This window comes from Nanorana parkeri, unplaced genomic scaffold (assembly GCF_000935625.1).
Source record: "Nanorana parkeri isolate BGI_ZX_2015 unplaced genomic scaffold, ASM93562v1 scaffold232, whole genome shotgun sequence".
Taxonomy (NCBI): domain Eukaryota; kingdom Metazoa; phylum Chordata; class Amphibia; order Anura; family Dicroglossidae; genus Nanorana; species Nanorana parkeri.
Genome location: NW_017306500.1, coordinates 678,546 through 699,698, shown reverse-complemented (window position 1 = coordinate 699,698; position 21,153 = coordinate 678,546). Strand labels below are relative to the sequence as shown.

At 38.9% G+C, this 21,153-nt stretch overlaps 1 protein-coding gene across 1 annotated transcript in view; it reads right to left on the bottom strand.

Annotated features, from left to right (window-relative positions):
* Window positions 1-21,153, bottom strand: part of LAMA2 (laminin subunit alpha 2) — a 646,095-nt gene that overhangs the window by 264,680 nt on the left and 360,262 nt on the right. Inside the window, exons 19-20 of the mRNA XM_018556291.1 lie at window positions 3,579-3,790; window positions 361-467 (exon numbers count right to left, since the gene is read on the bottom strand). Coding sequence (XP_018411793.1) covers window positions 361-467; window positions 3,579-3,790 — 319 coding nt within the window. The remainder of the gene's footprint in view (window positions 1-360; window positions 468-3,578; window positions 3,791-21,153) is intronic.

Genomic DNA, 21,153 nt, shown 5'->3' with positions numbered 1-21,153 from the left:
CCCCCTCCCCCCAGTATGCAGAGTTATCCCATAATGACATGTATTCTAATTTTGTTGTAATCTAGACAGATATTTTGGAAGTACCTGTTACTATAAAAAATGCAAAATATATTGCAGGCTATTATTGATTGCCTTATATCACCATAATAGTAATTCTGCAGACAGCTGGAGACTTCTAAATCTGTATGGAGAGGTGCAAGTTCATGATGGAAAAAAGGGTGAAAAAACACTTCTGAAATAAATTACATATTTATATAAACAAGCACTATTGAAAGCATTTCATTTTATGTGAGTTAATACATTCCAGAACCCATAATTATATTTTATTGTTACAGAAAGATTCCACAGGCTGAAACTTACCAAACATTCATCACACTGGCGTCCAATCACATTATGTTTGCACTGACACTGCCCTGTCTGAATATCACAGGCAGTGGTTGCTGACCCATTAATGTTACAGTTGCATGCTGTAGGACAACAAAATGTACAAATTAGACTACTACATTTTATTTGTGGACTATGCACTTTGCTTTATTAATTAGTACCCTGAACGATATGTGGAAATAATTTTAACAGTTATTAACAGTTCACTGCTAAAGCGTTAACATCTATGTAACTTTGGGCTAAATATGATATTCCTAATTTCATGAACTTGATTGAATTAATTATTTTCTTTCTTTTAGGGTTTAAATAAAAAGTGAAAGTGTATAGAAGTGAATGTTTTTAACCTCCCTGGCAGTATGATTATCTCAGTATTTTTTCTTTCTATTTGTTACTTTTGAATTTCTCGCCGGTTCCGCCCCCCTGCGACGCTGGAGCTCGCAGGGAAGGAACCCGGAAGACGACCGAGTGTGGCTCGGGGTTACCGCTTTTGGTACTGAAAATTAACCCCGAGCCACACTCGGGATTACCGCCAGGAAGGTTAAACATGCTTTGTTAGACAAAACCATCTTTTTGAAGGTGTTTTCTACTTCCACTTGACTAAGGTAGAACAGATGTCCCCAACTATCTTTCAGTAAACTGCTAGGGGAACCAAACCTTTCCTATACGCTCTTTTCCCAAATATCCAGACTACACCTTCATTGAAGTTAAATGGTCATAGCAGCCTTTTATGATCAAATTAACAAAAAATACAAAATGCGCTACTTTATACAACATACAGATATGGTTGCAGGTCTCTGAATGCACTAATAATATAACAGATCTTAGTCTCCCTGGAACCATGAAATACATTTAGGGCCCCCGCCCACAACACACTGCCTTGGGATGACCTGCAGACTAACTGCAGATACCTCAATATTTGAGTTCACTACTATTTTTCACACCATGCGGACACCATTGCAAAGAGGAGTGCACAAATATTACCCACCAGCACATATTTGCCCACCTTCAGTCCACTCAACTATGACACCCAAGAATACATTGACTACCCAATCCAGGGTGGGTGCATGGGTGGCAAGCTCCCCTATTCACCTTGTCATGTATGCCTGTCTGCCTTTTTTTTGCACAGGGCCTAACTAATATTTGAATCTTTTAATTAGTCCATTTTAGTTAGTGAAAGAAAGTTGCCCCATTGTCCTTTTCAATTGACAGATAAAAATCTACTGTTGTCTTTTGTTCAGGAAGACTGCGTGCATCTTTTCAGGTATATTATATTCAAATGAAGAAGAAACACTGGGTTACCCTGCACTCTGTGTGTGGTAGCACAGCCTGGACACCCAGTAGTTCATTAATATGAACACTTGTAAGCATTTAATTTACAGCTATGTCATTCATGCCTACTATCTTTGCTTGACCAGGGCAGGATGGCATTACAGTGAAAAAATAACTCAAAACATGTTAAAAATTAAAATATAATTAACACAATAAATAAGCATTAAAAATACTGTTGGGGGTAGGCAAATTGGTGGGTCTGGCTCTCAGCACTAATAGACGAGATGCATCTGCTCTTTCTTTCTTTGTTTTAGAGACTGTTGGCCTCTTCCTCGAGAGAAATGGCCTTTTATTAATATTAGAGACATTCTTGTTTCCTCTCCTACCTACAAGTGTCTGATTTGGCATCTTTTTTTTCACAAAATTCTATTGAAATGTGAACAAATATGACAGATGATGAATAAAATATCACAAATAGTGAGCAAATCGAGCCACCCAGGCAATAAACATACATTGTAGCATAACATCGGAACCAAAGAACATACAGTGATATTCATTAGAGGCAGATAGTGCAAAGACTAAATCAGTGTGCAAAATGATAGGCATCTGCTATCAGCATAATATAAACATATATTCATAATTCCTGGACTGCGCAACTCAGGCATTTAAAGTGGAGAAACAGGTGAAAAGAAAAGCAGGGAAGAGTGAAACAAAAATGAAAGAGTACTGGGATCAGAGAAAAGAAAAGAGGAAGTAGCGCCAGGCACCCCTATAGAACAACTCCCAGAGAACCAAATGGGTCAAATGGCTGTCAAACTCTCCAGGGGTGATTTGGCATCCTTTTAAAAGTTTGCACAGGGACAAGGTGGTGCTTAGGCCTAGGACTTTCTTTCAATTTAGAAGTAACCCTCAGGTTGCATTTCTGTCCCTGTCTATGTTTGTTTGGATTCGGGAGGCATTGGCTTACAATTAAAGAAATAATATTATAAACATTAAAAAAGTGCAACACACAAAAGGTCAGATATGCCTATGTCAGGAACAGGTAGAAAATCAAAGTCAACTTGTGTGATGGCAGCCAGTGTATGCTCTATGGTTTCCCTCTGAAGCTTTATCTCTAGATCTGCAAACGCAGTGCAGTGCATTTTCTACACATTCCGGTGCATTTCAGTGTGGTTTTTTTAACTTAAAATGGGATTTCGGGAGCAGTCCAGTGCATTTGCATGCATTTTTAAAAGTGTTTAAATGCATTTTGGTGCATTCCAGACCAGAAAAAATAGTGTATGCAGCATTTGTTTCCCCCGCACCGGAACGGACTGCAATATTTTGGGATGCATTTCAGGTTTGGACAAAAATGTTCTGGTTCAGATCTGGGCCGCACATGGTGTGAACAAGCCCTGAAGGGCTTTGCTGGATTGCAAATGGGGGTTGGAAATATAGAGGCTCAAAACTCCTTTTTACACTGCTGACTAGGGAAGGACACTCAATTTGAATGTGGCAATAACCAGGACAATATGTTTTTCATCACAGACAAGATCAGGATTTCACTAAATCACCTCTGTGTGTTGAACCAACAATCATGCTTCTGTGTATGAATGTGGGTTGGAAATTTAGTTGCCATTATGTATCATACATCTTTGACTATTTAAGAGTAGGACATGTGTATTACATCCTGGCAGCCAGAAAGTAGGAACCTGTACAACATAGCTTATTATATAACCTATAGTATAATTCATGTATGTTGATTCTACTTTCCAGCTAACATGCTTTAATTATAACTCATCAGCTGCAAAATTACATATAAAGGAAACTGTAATAAAAACTAAGAGAAGAGCTTGTGAAACTGATTCATGTCGCTACTAATTTCATGTCGCTTCTTATCTATTTGCTTATGACTTTAGTTTAATGTAAAAAAAGTAGATACTTACGTTGACAGCTCCTTGCCTCAAGAGCATCTCCAAAATATCCATCCGCACATTTATCGCAAAATTCCCCAATTACTCCAGGCTTACATATCATACACGCTCCTGTCTCTCTGTTGCAGCAGCCGGGGGCAGAAAGGTCAAGATTTTGATTGCACGGGCATGGCTTACATGATCCACCTGGCACTGATGGCTGCCCAAAGTACCCATCAGCACAACTAAAACGGAAAGACAAATAAGGCAAAATGTAATTATTTTATGAATATTTCATGTTTCATGTATTTTGCTTAAAACATAATATTCATTAAAGTGTGATATCTGAGTTATTAAATACAGATATACATTACATGAGACTGTGCATAATAGATCATCTTATACTTGAATATTGTTATAAAACCAATGAAAATGATTTCAAATGTTTGTAAACTTCACTTTTAGAAATTCCTTTCCTGTTTTTAAAGTCAGATTGAGGTAACTCCCTTCACCTGCATATTTGCTCCTCAACTGTATTGTGAAGGACCCAGTGCGACTGAATGCCAAACACCAAACCAAATCTGACAAATGATATCAGCAAAACAGTGGGTCTATACACTTATTTATATGTATATTATTTGCTTCCTGGTCACACTGTTTTTTATAGAATAGACCTATATTTATAAAACAAATAATACACTTACCTCATGTTAGCAGGCACTATCTGCAACATGGAGATTGCCATCACCCTGTGCCTCTGCTACACCACTGGAATCCTCAAATCTGTGATGGCTTTCAGGTTTTCTAAGGGCTCTACACCCTAAAATGCAATGCAGTTGTCTCAGCAAGCATTTGAGAGGTACATCCATTGCATTATTGGATGGAATGGCTGTGCATCTATGTTGCAAGTCCAAACTTGCATAGAACTGCTGAGGGTTCCTAGGGTACTGCATAGGCAATTTCAAGGCAGTGACAGTGGTCTGCAAGTACCTGCTAACAACTGTACTATACTGTATAGTACATGTACCAAACATTTTATTAATACCTATGTAACTGTAAATATGTAATCTGTAAAGCATTGTGTAACATTTTGAGCTATAAATGGCATATACAGTATGAGAAATAAATTAACAATACAGGTTCACTTTAAACAAAAGTTAGAAAAAAGGTAAGGCAAATTATGGGAACATCTGCCAATATCAAAGTGTGCACAGGCCAGATCAAGGTCAACTCTGATATCATCAAATTTGATTTGTTCTTATCTGCTTGACTGCAGTTCACAGTATTGTCACAGTAAGAGGTAGGTGATATAGAACACTTTAGTAATGATTTCATAAAGGGAAGTGAAATGAACCAATGTTCCCTTATAGCATTCAATAATGGGAAGGGAATTTTGAAGAAACAATGAACTTCTCTTGCTTGTGCCTGGATTTTTGAAGTAAGAACAGGTTCACTTCACATAACTTTGCTTCACTTCAGAATATCATCTCCTTTCCCTGTTGTTTGATTAAGAATTCAACTGGAATTACATTTACAAATGGGGTAGGACTCCACCAATTTCTATTGTTGATTAAAAAAAAAAACTGATTATGTCAATCTATCAACATATTTACAGTTTACTTTTTCATATTGGTAATTCTTTGACTTGTCATTATTTAGTACTTGAAATGTGTCTGATCGATACACTTTTTGTATATACTCTAAAAATGGCTGCTATTTATAAGCTAAGAATACATTTTCTTTCTCCTATGTGTAAAGATAATATTGAAACTAAAGACAAGGATTTGTCTTTTGACTTTTTCAAAATGGAACTTTCAGAATGAACGTTTTCATCTTCAAGAAAAGTTTTAACTGATTGACAACTGTCTTTTTTGAGCATTCCAACTTACCTAAGTAACTGTAATTATACATCAGGCATTATTTAAGGTCAGCATCTAGCTCTAGACTTAAATATATATCCAATCTCAAAAACAAATTGGCAAGCTTTTGCAGCTTATGAGTCCTTAACAAGTACAGAAACTACCTGTTGATCTTGCCAGCCTTTCTAACTTCATGTGCTCTAAATTGAAATCTTAAACAATACTATCAGCCTTTCCAGCTATCTTTTGTAAACTAAAAAACACCATTCCCATTGTGTAATGGAGATAAGAGTGGGGGAGGTGGTTGTAGTCCAAATCAGGAGAGCAGCCTAGGGTGACAACACCGCTCTTTCAAGATAGATTACAGTGAGTGAGCATAGTCACCCTATAATAGGAAGTATAATACTGACAAAATCACAGGGTGAAAATAATGAAAACAAGCCAAGAAAAAACAATTGTAGCCACCACATCTAAGGACTTAGTAAGCCGCATACTATTACATTTTAGTTTTTGGGTTTAGATGCACTTTAAGATACTGGTCCAGAGATGATACATGTATACCTGATGCCTGTGTGGTAACTTTGTGCTACCCTCCCCTCCACTGCTACCTCTCAGCCTTTGCCCAGTGTCCAATTAGTGCAAAAACTAATCACACTTACATAGCTCATTCTGTTGCTGCCAGCCTCTGATTAAGCAGTATAAAAATCCATCACACTAATACTACTTAGTCAATTTCCTGACTACCATCCTATCACCTGCTGTATTGCTACATAAAACATGCCCATGAGAGAAAACTAAGGAAATGCTTCCTTCTGCCTGTACTAATAACATAAATTCTCCCAGGATGCCTCCCTCATGCAAGACTTAAGAGACTGTGCCTAGGCAGTTGAGTTCACATACTACTTTTTAATGATAAAAGGAAAAACATTTTTTACTAACTATTATCATACATTTGCTGTATATAAAAGACATATCAGGCTCTAGGAGGCATACAGTATAACAATTATTTGATAGCAATAAAGAAGATTATTGTGCTACTTACATGCTTTAAATGTATACCCAAGTTAAAACATTTGTGTATATTGCTTTAACCCCTTCGTGACGGGAGACGTACACTGTACGTCCCATCACAAAGTGCCTATATGACTGGCCACGTACACTGTACGTGACGAGTTATATCAGGCTTTGTAATGCCAGTAACCGCTGATTCTCAGCGGTTACCAGTCATTAATTAATGCCTCAGTATTGAGGCATTCATTAATGAAATAATTAAGCTTTTTGTAAAAGCTTCTTCCTTTCATTAACGAAAGAATGAAGCCGTTACATGCAAATACGGGACCGCTATTAGCAATCCCGTATATAACAGCTGAAAATAGCAGAGAGGTAGCAGTGACTCACCTCTCTGCTATTTGTTTTGACAGCTCGAGAGCCCGATGTTTAGATACATTTCACTAAAAAGATACAATGTATCTCTTTTGAGTGAAATGTATCAGTTCTGATCGTCTAGGCATGATCAACAAGCTTTTAGTGAGATCTGAATCTGACTAAAGTCAGGATCAGTCTCTAAAGTTATTATTAGCTCTTCCTAAGTTTGGAGCAGCCTAATAATAGAAATAAAAAGTTAATTTATCAAGCAGTCATAGTGACTGCTTGATATAAACTGACAAAAAAAGTTTTTTTTTTTTTTTTACAAAGTGTAAAAAAATTTAAATAAAGTGTAAAACAAAATTAGGAAAATAAAAATTATATATAAATGCATTTATTATACTATAATTAATATAAAACATTTAAAAAATAATAATAATAATCAAAACCTGCGAAAAAAGTGTTTTCTTCTAGTTTTTCTCCTCATATTTTTTATTTTATTCAAACTAATGAGGCGTTAGGTACACATGTTTGATATAATTATATAGCCCTATCTGTCCTCTAAAAAAACAATATATAATATGTGTGGGTAAATTTAGTAAGAAAGTATATTACTACTGTGGAAGAATCCCACAGCAAAAATGTAAAAAGTGTGTCAGTCATTTATGAACAGAAACTGAAAACTAGCTCAGTCATGAAGGGGTTAAAATAACATAAAAAGGTTGTTCCTAACCATTGTAACTGAAAATTTTATATATATAGTTCTTGCAAAAAAAAATTCCAAAGAGTAAGAATATTAATGTTGCATGGGTGATAAACTACAATAGACTCTAGAACATAGTGCCTGGAGCCAAAAATCCTAATTAACTTCCTAAAATATCCTGCTTTTTGTTACAGTTGAATAAAATAAGAGAACATTTAGCAAATATAACAGTCCATATATTTCTGGCCAAATATTCTAGGTGAATATATATTGTGTATGAAACTCATCAAACTCCAACTCAAAATTCCTATAATGTATCAGTAAGCCATTTGTACTACCAAAAAATGTAATTAAAACTAGTTACAATTCAAAACCCGTATATATATTACAAATTACGGATAAAACAGATGACACCCAAGTTGTGGTCAATATGTTTACTCTACAGTAAAGTATAGTTTAACTGTTCTACAGGCAATTATGTATCTTGCCAAAGAAAAAAAAAGACCAGCTCTACAATATTACTAATTCCTTAAGTTTTTTAAACTGAGCAGATTAAAATAACTATTTATATCCCCCAATACAATGGGAGTGTTGTATGAACCAGTAAAAAACATATTCAATTAAATTACACAGATAATTACATGAGCTGCAGATCGAAGGCCAACATATGTTATATAAGACTTGGGCAGCACAGTGGCGTAGTGGTTAGCACTTCTGCCTTTTAGCACTGGGGGTCCCTGGTTCAAATCCCAGCCAGGTCATTACCTGCAAGGAGTTTGCATGTTCTCTCTGTGCTGGTAGGTTACTTGGCTCTCCTGTGTATGTATTTGAGATAGGGGCCTTAGATTGTAAGCTCCTTGAAGACAGGCAAAATAAATATACCTTTGCTTCTAATAGAGGAAACACTAACAATAATGTTTACTGCAATTGTATCTAAATGGGTGAATTACTGTCAGGATTGGAAGCAATGATTGTTGATTGTATATTTGAGCAGCAGTCCTTAAATAATACAAGTTAGTCTAATGTGCCCGGACAAGCATAGAAGATATGTTGTCTGCACACCATTCTGCTTTGGAATATCATCTTTATTTGTATACCTTTAGCATAACATGTGAATACAACAATTCAGAGCCGCACAGGACCCTACGTCAGGCAAAGGACTCTAAGCATGGTTCTCTTTTTTTGAAAAAAAACTAGGCTATAATGTCAATATAGTCTTTGAACCCTGAAATGCAACTCTACATATGGACAAAAAAACATGCTTATAGTCCCAAATTTTTTTATGTGACTTGAATATTTTAAACTTTTTTGACACAACTTTATTGCTATCACACAGGGGCTAACAAGCTATCTATGCACAGACACAGTGACAGGTCCTCTTTATGGAGATATCAGGGTCTATTAGAGATATATTTGTGGTCTATAATGTTACTCAGTGACCACAAAGAAGTTGATAAAGCAGAGATCTGCTTCATCAGCTTCTTCTCTGGGTCCAGCAGCTGGAAAATGACAGGCTGGAACCATTGCAAGGTTCCACAGCTTGCATGTGTGAAAGTCTTAAAGAACCTCCTGATCAAGGTGAAAACATGTATATATGTCATTAAACAGGTCTAGGATAGTAATGTAGAAGTCATTGGGAAAAACCACTGAGCGCTGACAGGATTAGGGGAACATACCCTTCGAAGTGTAGCTTTCTAAATAAAACTTCTCCAGGGGATTTCTCTTTATCAGATCACTGTTCAGAGTCATGTGCGGCAGGAAAGGATGCGGAGTACCTGCTATTAAATAACAAGTCTCACCTTGTATTATATTTCACAGCCCAGTCACCTAACTCCCACAGTATATGTTACTTTCTCTCCCATGTTTCTGTGTGAAGTAGAAGTTAGGATCAAGATGGTGACATCAGCCCCCCCACCACCTTATTCTTGACCATGCTCTACAAAGAAGATGACATCTTGATTGACAGTTCTTGTCTCACTATCTCTGCACTTTTCCAACACAAAACAAGGCTCCCCTTCAAGTTCTAGTGCCAGTAATGATTCCTGTGTGAGCATGACCCCTCCCTTTGAATTCCTGTGACCTCATCAGGAGGGACAGTAAGATAAGAGGCCCATCTACTTTGCAGAGCGTGGTGGGGAATGAAAAGACTTGAGCTGTCACCATCTTGATCTCAGCTTATACTGTACACAGAAGCATGGGATACAAAAAACAGCATAAAGTGTGGGAGTTAGGTGACTGAGCTGTGAAAAAAAGTGAAACTTTTGTTTTAAGAAGGAGAAAGTGGATCTGGATGTCCATGTTAAAAAGTGCTGTCTGTGCTGTCTGACTTTCTTATAATATAAGGGATTTATCATATTTGGTGTGTCTGTTTCCATTTGATGGCGCTTTTTTGGCTTTGACTTTTATGAATATCTATGTTACTTAATACTTTGTTCATAGTACTTTATCTGATTTTGTTGTTTGTTTTGCACATATGATTGAGATATATACAGTATTTAGCAATATAGCACTGTTTTTTTGTGTTTATATATAAGGTGTGAATCCAGCCTGAGTGTTTGAAAGTATTACAGAACCTCCTGATTAGGATGCAAATATGTGCATGTATGTCATTAAACAGGTCTATTACAGTTTAGATTTTAAACAAATTCATTTGTTTTTAGTTTGCATGCTTTGCTTGCCAAACTATCATCTTTGCAGTTTAATCTTCTAGCAATGCCGAAATTATTGATCTCGCTGTAGTATTCACACTCTACAGTTTTATAGCTTGATGGGCCATGAACACATTATTGACTCCACTGTCTACCAAGTGTTTACAATCCATCATTTTCAAGCAGTAACACACTGAAATAAATGTACAGAGGGGATCATCTAGGTAAATATTCATCAAATTCATATTCCACCTGGACCTCCAAGTTATAAGACCAATGCAGTTTATATTAAACTGAGTATCTTTCTAAATGAAAATGTCATAGCTGTGCACAGATTACTGGCATGTTTGTTGTGCTCTAATTAATTTACATTTTTCACTTTGGCTTATTCCAGCTTTTTATATCCTTAATTTGTGGTTGTGTTTATTGCAGAATCAGATATAGCAACCTCCCTTCTGTTTGTATACAGGCATGTTCTTGTGCCTTGTACTTTTATCCTCCTATGTACAAGGTTTTTGTTTAAGCTACATAGTTACATACATAGTATTTGAGGTTGAATAAAGACATAAGTCCATCAAGTCCAACCTGTTGTGTGTGTGTGTGTGTGTGTGTGTGTATAGGTCCATGAGTGTTCTCATTCTTAAGAGTACCTGTGCCCCTGTACATTTCGGTCTCTCAGGAAGTCGTCCAAAAGCTTCTTGAATAATTCCAGATTAATTGCGGAAATTACCACTTGAGGCAGCGATTTCCAGACCCTAACCGCATGAACTGAGAAGAACCCCCTTCGCCCCTTGTGTTTGAATTTTTTTTTTCTACCAGTTTTAGGTGGTGTCCTCTAGTCTTTGTTACAAAATTAATCCCAAAGAGTTTATTGCTAATGTTGCTATGACTATGGAACATTTTGTACATGAAAATCATGTCCCCCCTTAATCTCCTTACTTCAAACGTAAACATATTTAAATTTAGTAGCCGTGTCTCATAGCTCTGGTCCTCCATCCCCTTTATGAGTTTGGTTGCCCTCCGCTGGACTTTCTCCGTATTGCTAGTTTGCATCTTTTCTTACATTCTTTGTAGTTATGGAACAACAATGCCGTCGCCTCCATCTTATATTTTATAAATGCCACTCGCTTTTCCTTTATGTGATGTTTTACTGTTTTATTAAGCCATACAGGTTTTGTTTGTGATCTTTTACTTTTATTACCCAACGGTATGCATTTGGCAATGGCAATATGTAAAGTGTTTTTAAAACATTCCCACTTTTGGTCCAAGTTCAGTTTGTGAAATACATGTTCCCATTTGAAGTCCCCCACTAGGTGGCACAGTTTATCAAAGTTTGCCCTTCTGAAATTAAGGGTTCTTGTCCTACCAGCCTGCTTCCCTTTCCTGTATCCAATATAGAAAGTAATCACATTGTGATCACTATTTCCCAGTGTCTCCCCAATAACAATATCCTCAATTAACTCCGCTTTATTAGTAATGATTAAATCTAGGATGGCATTTTTCCTAGTTGGGACCTCCACCATCTGGTCCATAAAATTGTCACGCAACATGTTCAGAAAGTGGCCCGCCTTTGTTGAACTTGAGGTTCCATTTGCCCAATTTATGTCCGGGTAATTGAAGTCGCCCATCACGACTACATTGCCCTCCCTCCCAGCTATTTCTATTTCAGACTGTAGATGAGCCTCCCCCTCCTCCCCTATATTTGGTGGTTTATAACAAATACCCACAATTAGTTTGCGACGATCATCCGTCATGTCCAGTTCCAGCCATAAGGATTCCACGTCCTCCCCACTATTTGACGTGATGTCGTCCCTTATATGCATATTTAGATTATTTTTAACATAAATGCATACCCCCCCCCCCTTCTCCCACCTCTGTCCCTCCTGAACAGGTTGTACCCCTCTATTATTGATTTTGACCCCCTCTTTAAAAAAATCTCTGAAGCCAAGGTTTTTTTAGCATATGGAATGGTTAAAACAACTGTCAGGTTTTTAGCTGTCCCTGTTGGCAAGGTCTCCCTTCACTTAAACAAGGCAAGCCCCCCCTACAATAAACACAACAAAAAGTGAAAGAATATATCACCGAAGACAAACCCCCAACTTAGGCAGTTGTTATTGGGACAGGTGTCTACATTGGATGATTTCCAGTCATCATTTGTACCAGTGACAACCATAACATTATGGATTTCCTAGCATCCTCTGTCCCAGTGATAATGGATACCAGGACAATTAGAGCAGATGAATCTCCCCAGCAGGGACACATAATGCAATACAAAAAACTAAATGAGATTTCCACCATTCCCTACCCTATGCAAAAATGAAAATAAAAGCTTTGGTTTCAGATATACTTTAATTTCATATAGTGTGCCATACACACTTGACAAGGTCAAAGTACCTTCAACAATGTGAAAAGTATTTAAAAAACCCCCCAGAAATGATAGTATTCTTATAATATACATTTAATATAATACATGTATGCTGTACTGACTATGCCAGTGATTTTTTAACTAAAATTCTGACAGCCAACTTGCAGATCATACAAGCACCCAAAAAGCTGTGCACATTGACATTGCTTTTATGTGGGCATTATAAGGGAGCGCAGGCACAAATTTTATGAAAACTTTTAACTCTCTTATGCTCTTTTTCGGTCTTATTGTTGTATTTAAAAATTATCTGTTGCAATCTCGCAGGTTGTACTCATTTCACTTATTATTTGGGTACTCTACAATCATTCATATCACTTTATAAAACTTATTCTGCACCATATATCTTTGGCAATCTTTGTTTTATGTTAGTACAACCCTTACATAAAAGCAAAAGAATAAATATATAGGTTTAGATGTATATTAAAAATAGCAGCACAGTGGTGTAGTGGTTAGCGCTTCTGCCTTGCAGCACTGGGAGTCCCTGGCTTGAATCCCAGCCAAGTCACTATCTGCAAGGAGTTTGCTTGTTCTCCCTGTGTTTCTGTGGGTCTCCTTGGGGTACTCAGGTTTCTCCCATCCTCCAAAAGACAAGCTTGTAGGTTAATTGGCTCCTTTCTAAATTGGCCCTGTATGTATTGTACAGGACGCCAGGAATGTGTCCTGGAGGGATGATATATCCCTCCCTTGTTTAGGTGGTGATCCTGTTAAGGTCGCCTGGTATTCAGGGTTCTCGCCAAACAGGGCGAGGTGTTCCGGGTCGGACTTGTAAGGGAAACTGCTAGGCAGGCATCCCGGAGTTGCTAAATATACAGTACATGGGTCCCGGAATCCGGAGGCTCAGAGAGGTTTTGGGTGGGACAGAGCCTCCATCCCTGACTACAGCCAGTTCTGGTAATGAAAGGGTTAACCCACCTGCCAGAGGGTGTGTTAAAACAGAACAGGAAGCCAGTCAGTCGGTGACTGTGGGGAGTGTTTGGAGCAGGACATGGCTATGCATGTTAAGTTGTGGAATACAGTCTAGCGAGACACTGCTGGGCATTTGTGTCCATACCCTAACCTGGAGGCTGGCACTCTAACCCTGAGGCGTGACTTGGCATACAGGCGCTGAGCCGAATTTGGTATGTGCTGAATGTAAGCCATTTTTATTTGACTGTTTTTGGATAAGAATAAACGTTTATTTGCTGATACGGCTGGCTATGGGTGATATCCACGCTGAATATTACAGTATGCATGTGAGATAGGATCCTTGGATTGTAAGCTCCTTGAGGGCAGGGACTGATGTAAATGTGCGCTGTGTAAATTGTAAGCACTATATAAATATCTATCTGTAAAAAAATATGGTTTTCTTTTACACTTTTACACTTATGTAGGACTTCTCGGACAGAGAGCGATACTCTCTGTTTAAATGTCCTTTTAATAGAGATTGTTAATACATTAATGAATGCATTTTTTTCATGTTTTTGATCTCTGCCTCACATTTTCAGGGGTTTTTTTTCTACGTTATTCAATAAAGCATCTTATTTGGTGAAATATTAAGATACACTTTGTTTGGTGAAGACATTTTATTGCCCAGGTTACTGATGTCGGTTCTCAACAAATAGTTTTAGAAAGGCATAATTACAGCCCATAATGTTGTTGATTTTAGATATACCTGTTCCTCAACCACCATGTGTGTGTTTACAAACTGTAGGAAGAGGAATCACCAGCACTCAGTAGAATAATCCAACATATCAATTTATTGAACATAGACATCACACAATCACAAGAGCCAACGTTTCGAGACCATAGAGGGTCTCTTCATCAGGGCATAAAGAGTGACAATACACTGACATTTGATAACCACATATATATCTCATGAGGCGAACCAATAATCAAAAGTAGCACCCTCTGGGACATCATAATGGCGGGAAAATCGGCCATTTTCAAATGCATACAAAAAACAATGAAATTCCAGCTTAAGAAACATAATCAGGGTCCAGTTCCAGAGTGTGGTTAAGGTCCGGTTCAGGGATGCAGATAAATCAAATGCAGGCGCTGGAGTTGCCAAAGAGAGACAGGATATCACAAACCGGAGATCGCGCAGCGAGTCTCCGCCCCTAGTTCTAGTGCACCGGCGCATAGAATCCACATCATCCATTGTCATGGTGACCGGAGACAGCATCAATGCTGATTGGTGTAGTCGCAGAGCGCAATACTGGGGACAATGAACTCGAGCAGTCAAGTCGAGTGTGGTAGACCGGAAAGCATACGACCAGTGTCGGCGCAGATAAACCGCCTCACCCATTACCATGGTGACCGGGAGCGGCATCGTAACTCATTCTGATGTCAACAAAGCATACGAGTGGAAATAATACATTTGAACAGCTGAGCCAAGTGTGGGAAAAACGAGCAATAGCATAAAATAACGCTGCAACCTGAGAGAATTACGACCCAGAACCATCAACCTAGGCAATAAGCTGGTAATATAGATAACTAAGTAAGTGACAAGTGCAACATATTTATATAATATAACAACACAGATACAGACACCACAAACTAGAAAAACAGAGTAACAAAGAGAATCATAATATCAAAGATCAATTAGGTCATGTGCTGATCCAATCATAGATATTCCACTAACCTGGCATAGAGAAATAGGTAGATGATCAATATACAAATATACATATCGGGTATCAATATAAAAATAGTACTATATATAAAAAAATAAGCATATAAATCTTCAGTACAAAAATATGACTATTTAAATATTTTAGGCAGACCATCCACCATATATCACCAATTTGCAAAGGTCAAATGGAAAATAACAATGAGTGGTCAGCACACTTGCAACAAAATAAAGAAAAATAGGAGTTTAAAAAGAGGAAACAGACGGAGGATAAAGCCACACAGTACTGCCCTAGTCAGTCAAAAAACAGGACAGAGATAGGGCAGTATTTAAATCTCCAGGTTTACAAACTGACATCTTAAAAGCATGTTGCACTACTGTCTAAGACGTTCTCAATTTACCAGCCTTTTTGCATAGACATTACAAGCAATTTTTGTTAAATTAGTTTTAGGTAGGGTGGGAAAGAGTTAAAAAAAACTGCAGAGTTTTTTTCATTGCAATCTGGGTTGCCATTAAATAGATTTCTGCTCACTTTCTGTCCTTGTAGCAGCAGTTTCACACGACAAAAAGTTAAGGAAACTTTGTAACAGGGATACAGACAGGAATCAAATGCATACATGGGTTCTAGCCTTTCCCTCCTCTACAATTTTTTTTTTATTTCTGTGTTACCGTGATTTAATGTCTCAAGAGGAACCACAAAGAGCTGTAAAAACCTGACATGGATTCCAACCCATCCCCACTCCACCAAAAGCTAGAGTGGGGATATTGTCTGTTGGTAAACTGCCAAGAGTACAATGAAGGAATGAGGTGCATTCCAACACAGCTTATTGTTCCTCACCAATAAAAATTGTTAGGCGTTGCTGACAGTGTTCAAGTATGGCCTGAGCCATTCATCTACAACTTAATTTGCCAAAAACTGTACAGCAGATGTGTTGATGTCTTGTGTTCTGGTCCATTCATAGACTATCTTTGAAATTAATGCAATTGAAAGGCACACCATAGTTATGCTTTAAGTTGCAGTTTCTCTAAGGGTGCTTCCAACAGATTCATGGGTACTTCTAATTATTTCATAAACCAGGCCTGCCATAAAACCCTTTGTGCAAATAATACATGTTACAGAAAACACTGTACAATTGGTATGGCTTTAAATCTAAAATTGTAAAGGGTTTCCTAAAGATATGTATATAAACAGATGGCACTGTTAACATATTTACAGACATTTGGGGGTGCTCTAGATTAAATAAAATGGATCAGGGAGAAAACATTGTATGCATTGTATGAAGCCTGTGTTGTACTTGATGACATCAGCAATCCTTAGACTGCTGGAGTGAAAGATAAAGGAGACTGTGGGGACCGGTATGGCAACCTGGAAGGAGCCAGAGGGAGAGAGGATCAGGGTGTGGGTGCTGCCCCATTGCAAATTAAAACTTTTAATTTCCCTGAAGTTAGGCTTTAAACTTATAACAAACACTGCTACAGGTGATGCTGAAACCTGCCCTGCTCTGACCAAAGCTCATGCATTTTAAGAGTATGTTAGGTCATGCTTTAAAGCAAACGGTTCTTTTTAACCTGTGCAGGGCAAAGCATCGAGTTAACGTTAATGCCCCACTAACCAAGAGCAGATAAAGTATTCACAGTACTCACTTCCTCTAATGTATAAATGGCATCCATTAGATGCCCATTTTCATGGGAATGTGGGGACTTTAGGTTAGATGCATTTTTTTGGTGTTTTTACCGTGTTTTTATATTTCAGTGCACTACCCCTTTAAGAGATTTCAACGGTGGATTTTTTCGGCGGGAAAACCCGTTATTTTGGCGGGAAACATCGCCACGAGAATATATGGCAGTTGGAATTTATGCCCTATATAAGGAGGTGCCGATAGGATTGAAGCATCCACTTATAATCCCGTTTTTGAAGCTTCCTGAAAGGCTGTGGAAACCTGGCTACAATCAAGATGGAGCATCTGCTGAAAAAAGTTTTGGAGACAAGCGCAGGAAGCTGGGGGAGAAGACTGGATTCGTCACTGCTTGGAAGCAGACACAGTGCTGGATGCAGTATCTTACCTGTCGACGTCTGAAGACAGGAGAGATGGAAGACCGCGATGTGCAGCTGAGGTGTTGTCATCCCCTCGATGTGGCCCGCCGGGAGTTGCCCTGGATGCGGATGGGAGACAGGACCGGAATGATGTAGCTGCGTCGGCGAAGAGACGAGTGACGGGACTTATTCGCACCGGGTCAAGAGGAGGAGGTGAGACGGACGTCGGCGGCGGAGGAGGGGGCGTGGCTAAGCGCACAAGACGTAAAGGACGTGCGTACTCGCCGTCTCCTATTAGGAGGAGGAGGGGAGGAGCCAGAGGCCGTGCAATATCCCCTAGGCAACGAGCAGACGCCGGGGTTGACCGTTCGGCTGTACGTCAGTTGAACGGAGGGACACATAACGGTCTGCCTGAAACGGTTATGACTGAGGGGGCAAGTTCTGGTCGTTTAACGGCCACTGTGGCAGTTGCAGCCCCTTTATGCCAGGTTGATGGCATTAATGACCTGGCAGTGGGACAGTTTGCTCCTCTTTTTTCTACGCCGGCACAGACGTCTATCAGCGAGGGGAGGGTTAATGCCGCAGCAAGCATTTTGTCTTCCACTTCTGATGCAGCAGGAGCTTCTTTCCGCAGTTGTCCAGCATCATGTGAGTTAACCAGTGGACAGTTTTCTTATCTCAGGACTCAGCCTGCACAGATGTCAGTCGGCGAGGAGCAAGTGCGTTCTGACGCATGCCATCTTCCCCAGGTGTTACCACTGGCCGGAAGCGGAGTGGCAGTTCATAATTCCTTTCCTGCACATACTCCAGGTAATTACAATGGAGAATCTGGAACTAGTAATGTTTTAAATGATTTGTTCGCTTCATTGTCTAAAATTGCGGAGAAAATGTCTGTTCCTTCCACATCTCTCGTGTCTGTTTGGGATCAGCAGGGTGCAGTTGGGGGTAGCGCTCATATAGTTCCCACTGTTGCACCTTCTAATTTTTCTTCTAGAATTCCTGAATCCTGTTTGAAAGAACCATTGCCTTGTGCGGTTTCCCCTTTATGAATGCATTTGAATGGTTCTATGAAAGAGAAGATTTGGAAAGGAGATTTTATCAATAAGAGGATTTTGCTTTACTCGAATAATAAAGGGGTAATTTTTGCCGTCAATTGTTTATCTTCCAAGTCCAAATCGGTGATTAAATTGTTGAGATATTTGGTCTTCTTATGCCTTAAATTGAATATCTGGTTGAAAGCTAAATTTATCCCTGGCAAATTTAATGTATTGGCAGATGCTTTGTCCTGTTTCCAGATGCAGCGTTTCAGGGAGCTTTTGCCAGGAGCAGATCCAGAGCACCTGTGGAGTTTGATCTGATTGTTATTTCAGGATACGTCAGGAATTCGGTGGCTCCAAAGACTTGGGCGGATTACTCTACCGCGTGGAGGAAGTGGTCAGGTTTTAATGAGTTTTTTGGTACATCTCCTGTCAATCCATGTGAAGATTCCATTTTGGCATTTCTTTGCTACGTCATTAGAGATGGGCCTTCGTATAGTTATTTGGCGAAGACGGTTTCGGGTATTTCCTTTTTCTTTAAATTGCTTAGTTTTCTCCTTGTTGTAGTTATTTTTCAGTTCGGCAGGTTTTGAAAGGTTATAGGAAGAAAAATTTTGCTATTGATACCAGACGTCCTATTTCAGGTGAGGTTCTTAAACAGCTATGTGCTGCAACTTCTGTGGTCTGTTATTCGCCATATGAATCGTTGTTGTTCCATACAGCGTTTATTTTGGCCCTATTTTGCAGCTCTTCGTATTTCAGAGCTGGTGCCTCCTAGTAGAAGGATAGAGTCGGGTTTATTATTTGGGGAAGTTTGAGGTGGGCGATTCGACTGTTTATTTGAGAATCAAAAACGGATACATTGGGATTGGGACATTGTCTAACTTTGAGAGCATGCAGCGATCCTTTTCTGTGTCCAGTAGTGAGGGTGCGCACGTACCTCTTAGCCAGACCACAAGTAGATGGTAATTTTCTAATTCATTTGGATGGTACGCCGGTTACGGTTTTTCAATTCAATAGTGTTTTTAAGAAATGCTTAATTTATTTTGGATTAGGAAGTTTGAAATTTTCATCACATTCTTTTAGGATAGGGGCAGCAACGGAGGCAGCGCAGTTGGGTCTGGCGGACTCTATTATTAAGAAGATTGGAAGGTGGGGTTCGGATAGATTTCATATGTATGTGCGCCCTAACCTGTCTATTTGATTTCAGGACGAAGGTCTGTGGTGTGGATCGTGAGACATTCGTTTATATTTTGGGCGCAGAACAGAGCGGCTCTTCGTTGTTATACCGAGAATTTGAGTATGCCAAAAGATGATTTTTGTGTTTTTTGGAAGGGGATTAACCCTTTCGCTGCCAAGGAATTCAGTTATTGGGGGTTTTGCAAAATTTATTGCACTGCTGGCCGACTCCGGATATCTTAGTACTTCATATGGGGGGTAATGATATCGGCAAAGTCGCTACATTAGATTTATTATTTCAAATGAAAAGGGAGTTAGCTGCTTTACAATCCGCATTGCTTGGCACGTTTGTTTTTTTCTGAAATAGTGCCTAGAAGGCTTTGGTTGAATAATGCACCCGGTCGCCCTTTTGAGAAAATTTGAAGGCGCATAAATAGAGCGATGGAGAAATTTATGCCGAGTTTGGGAGGGTTTTCGTTTAGACATAGCGATTTGTAGCGTGGTTTAGAGGCTTTTTATCGACAGGACGGGGTGCATCTATCAGAGGTAGCTTTGGATATTTTTAATTTAGGGTTGCAGAATTGCATTGAGATGGTCGCGGCTGGTGGTGGTGCCTTGGCTTGCGTAAGCGCAAGCCAGGCTAGTGGGGACTATTCCCTTGATTGATATATTGCTCGAGTTTTGAAAACTGGGCAATATGGTGGAAGTTGAAGAGATATTGGTTGATTATTAAGATCGGTTATTAGAGTTTGATTTAATATTAATCCAATAAAAATGCTGCTGCCAATTAATGCCATTTTAAATAAAAGAGTGTTGAGTGATTTATTTATTTATTAATGTAAACATATGTCACCTACAATCCCATGTAACAGCATTGGTGCTCAGTTAGTACCCAATGCTATCACAATGGGACCGAAAGATATTACTGGGGTCTGGAAGAATGAACAGAGACTATAGCAACTCGAATGACTCAAAGATTACAAAGATTATTTTTTTTTACTTGCTCTCCATGTCTGGACAGAGCAGCAGGAGAGTGAATGAGATTGAGGGCATACAAGTAAACCTGCAGTGTGGTCTTATTTTTAAAGTGGACCATGCATACAAAATGCAAGGTTTTGCTCTTTAGGAGCCCTCTACCCCCATAGTAATTCTTTAAGCCCCATCTAAGATAAAAAAAATACTAGACAAAAAGTAAAATATACTCACATTAGACCATGGCTTTTATTCCCATTGCATAGGTGCTGGTGACATCACTCACGCTTACTGTGAACGCTGAGGATCTTAAATCTAGTGAGAATCTGGTCCTGTACTGTACTGGAGTGCATTCACAAGAGATTGGTAATCCTTAGTGTGACTTGACATTTTTAAATACTACTAAATAACAAGACCTTACATGTTTGTGTAAGGTCCTCTTTAAACCCAGTTTAAGCAATCTGGGCACATTCAAAGCAGGTGTAGAAATGTAAAAGCTGTGGCACACCAAAGTTTTTGTAGTTCAATATATGCTGAGTGGGCTCAGGTTTCTCTTTTCCTAATCGCTGTATGAGTGTGTTTGTATATAGTGCGTTGTTTTACAATCTAATCTAAGATATACTGTAGATTTCTAATGAGAAATTAAGTTTCGCTCCTGATGCAATCACAGACAATAGCACAGTAAACATTCATGAAGTAGCTGTGGTACTTGATGAGCTGCTCTTCTAGCTTATAAATTACTTCTGATGCCTTTCATGTACAATAAGACCAACTGCTGGT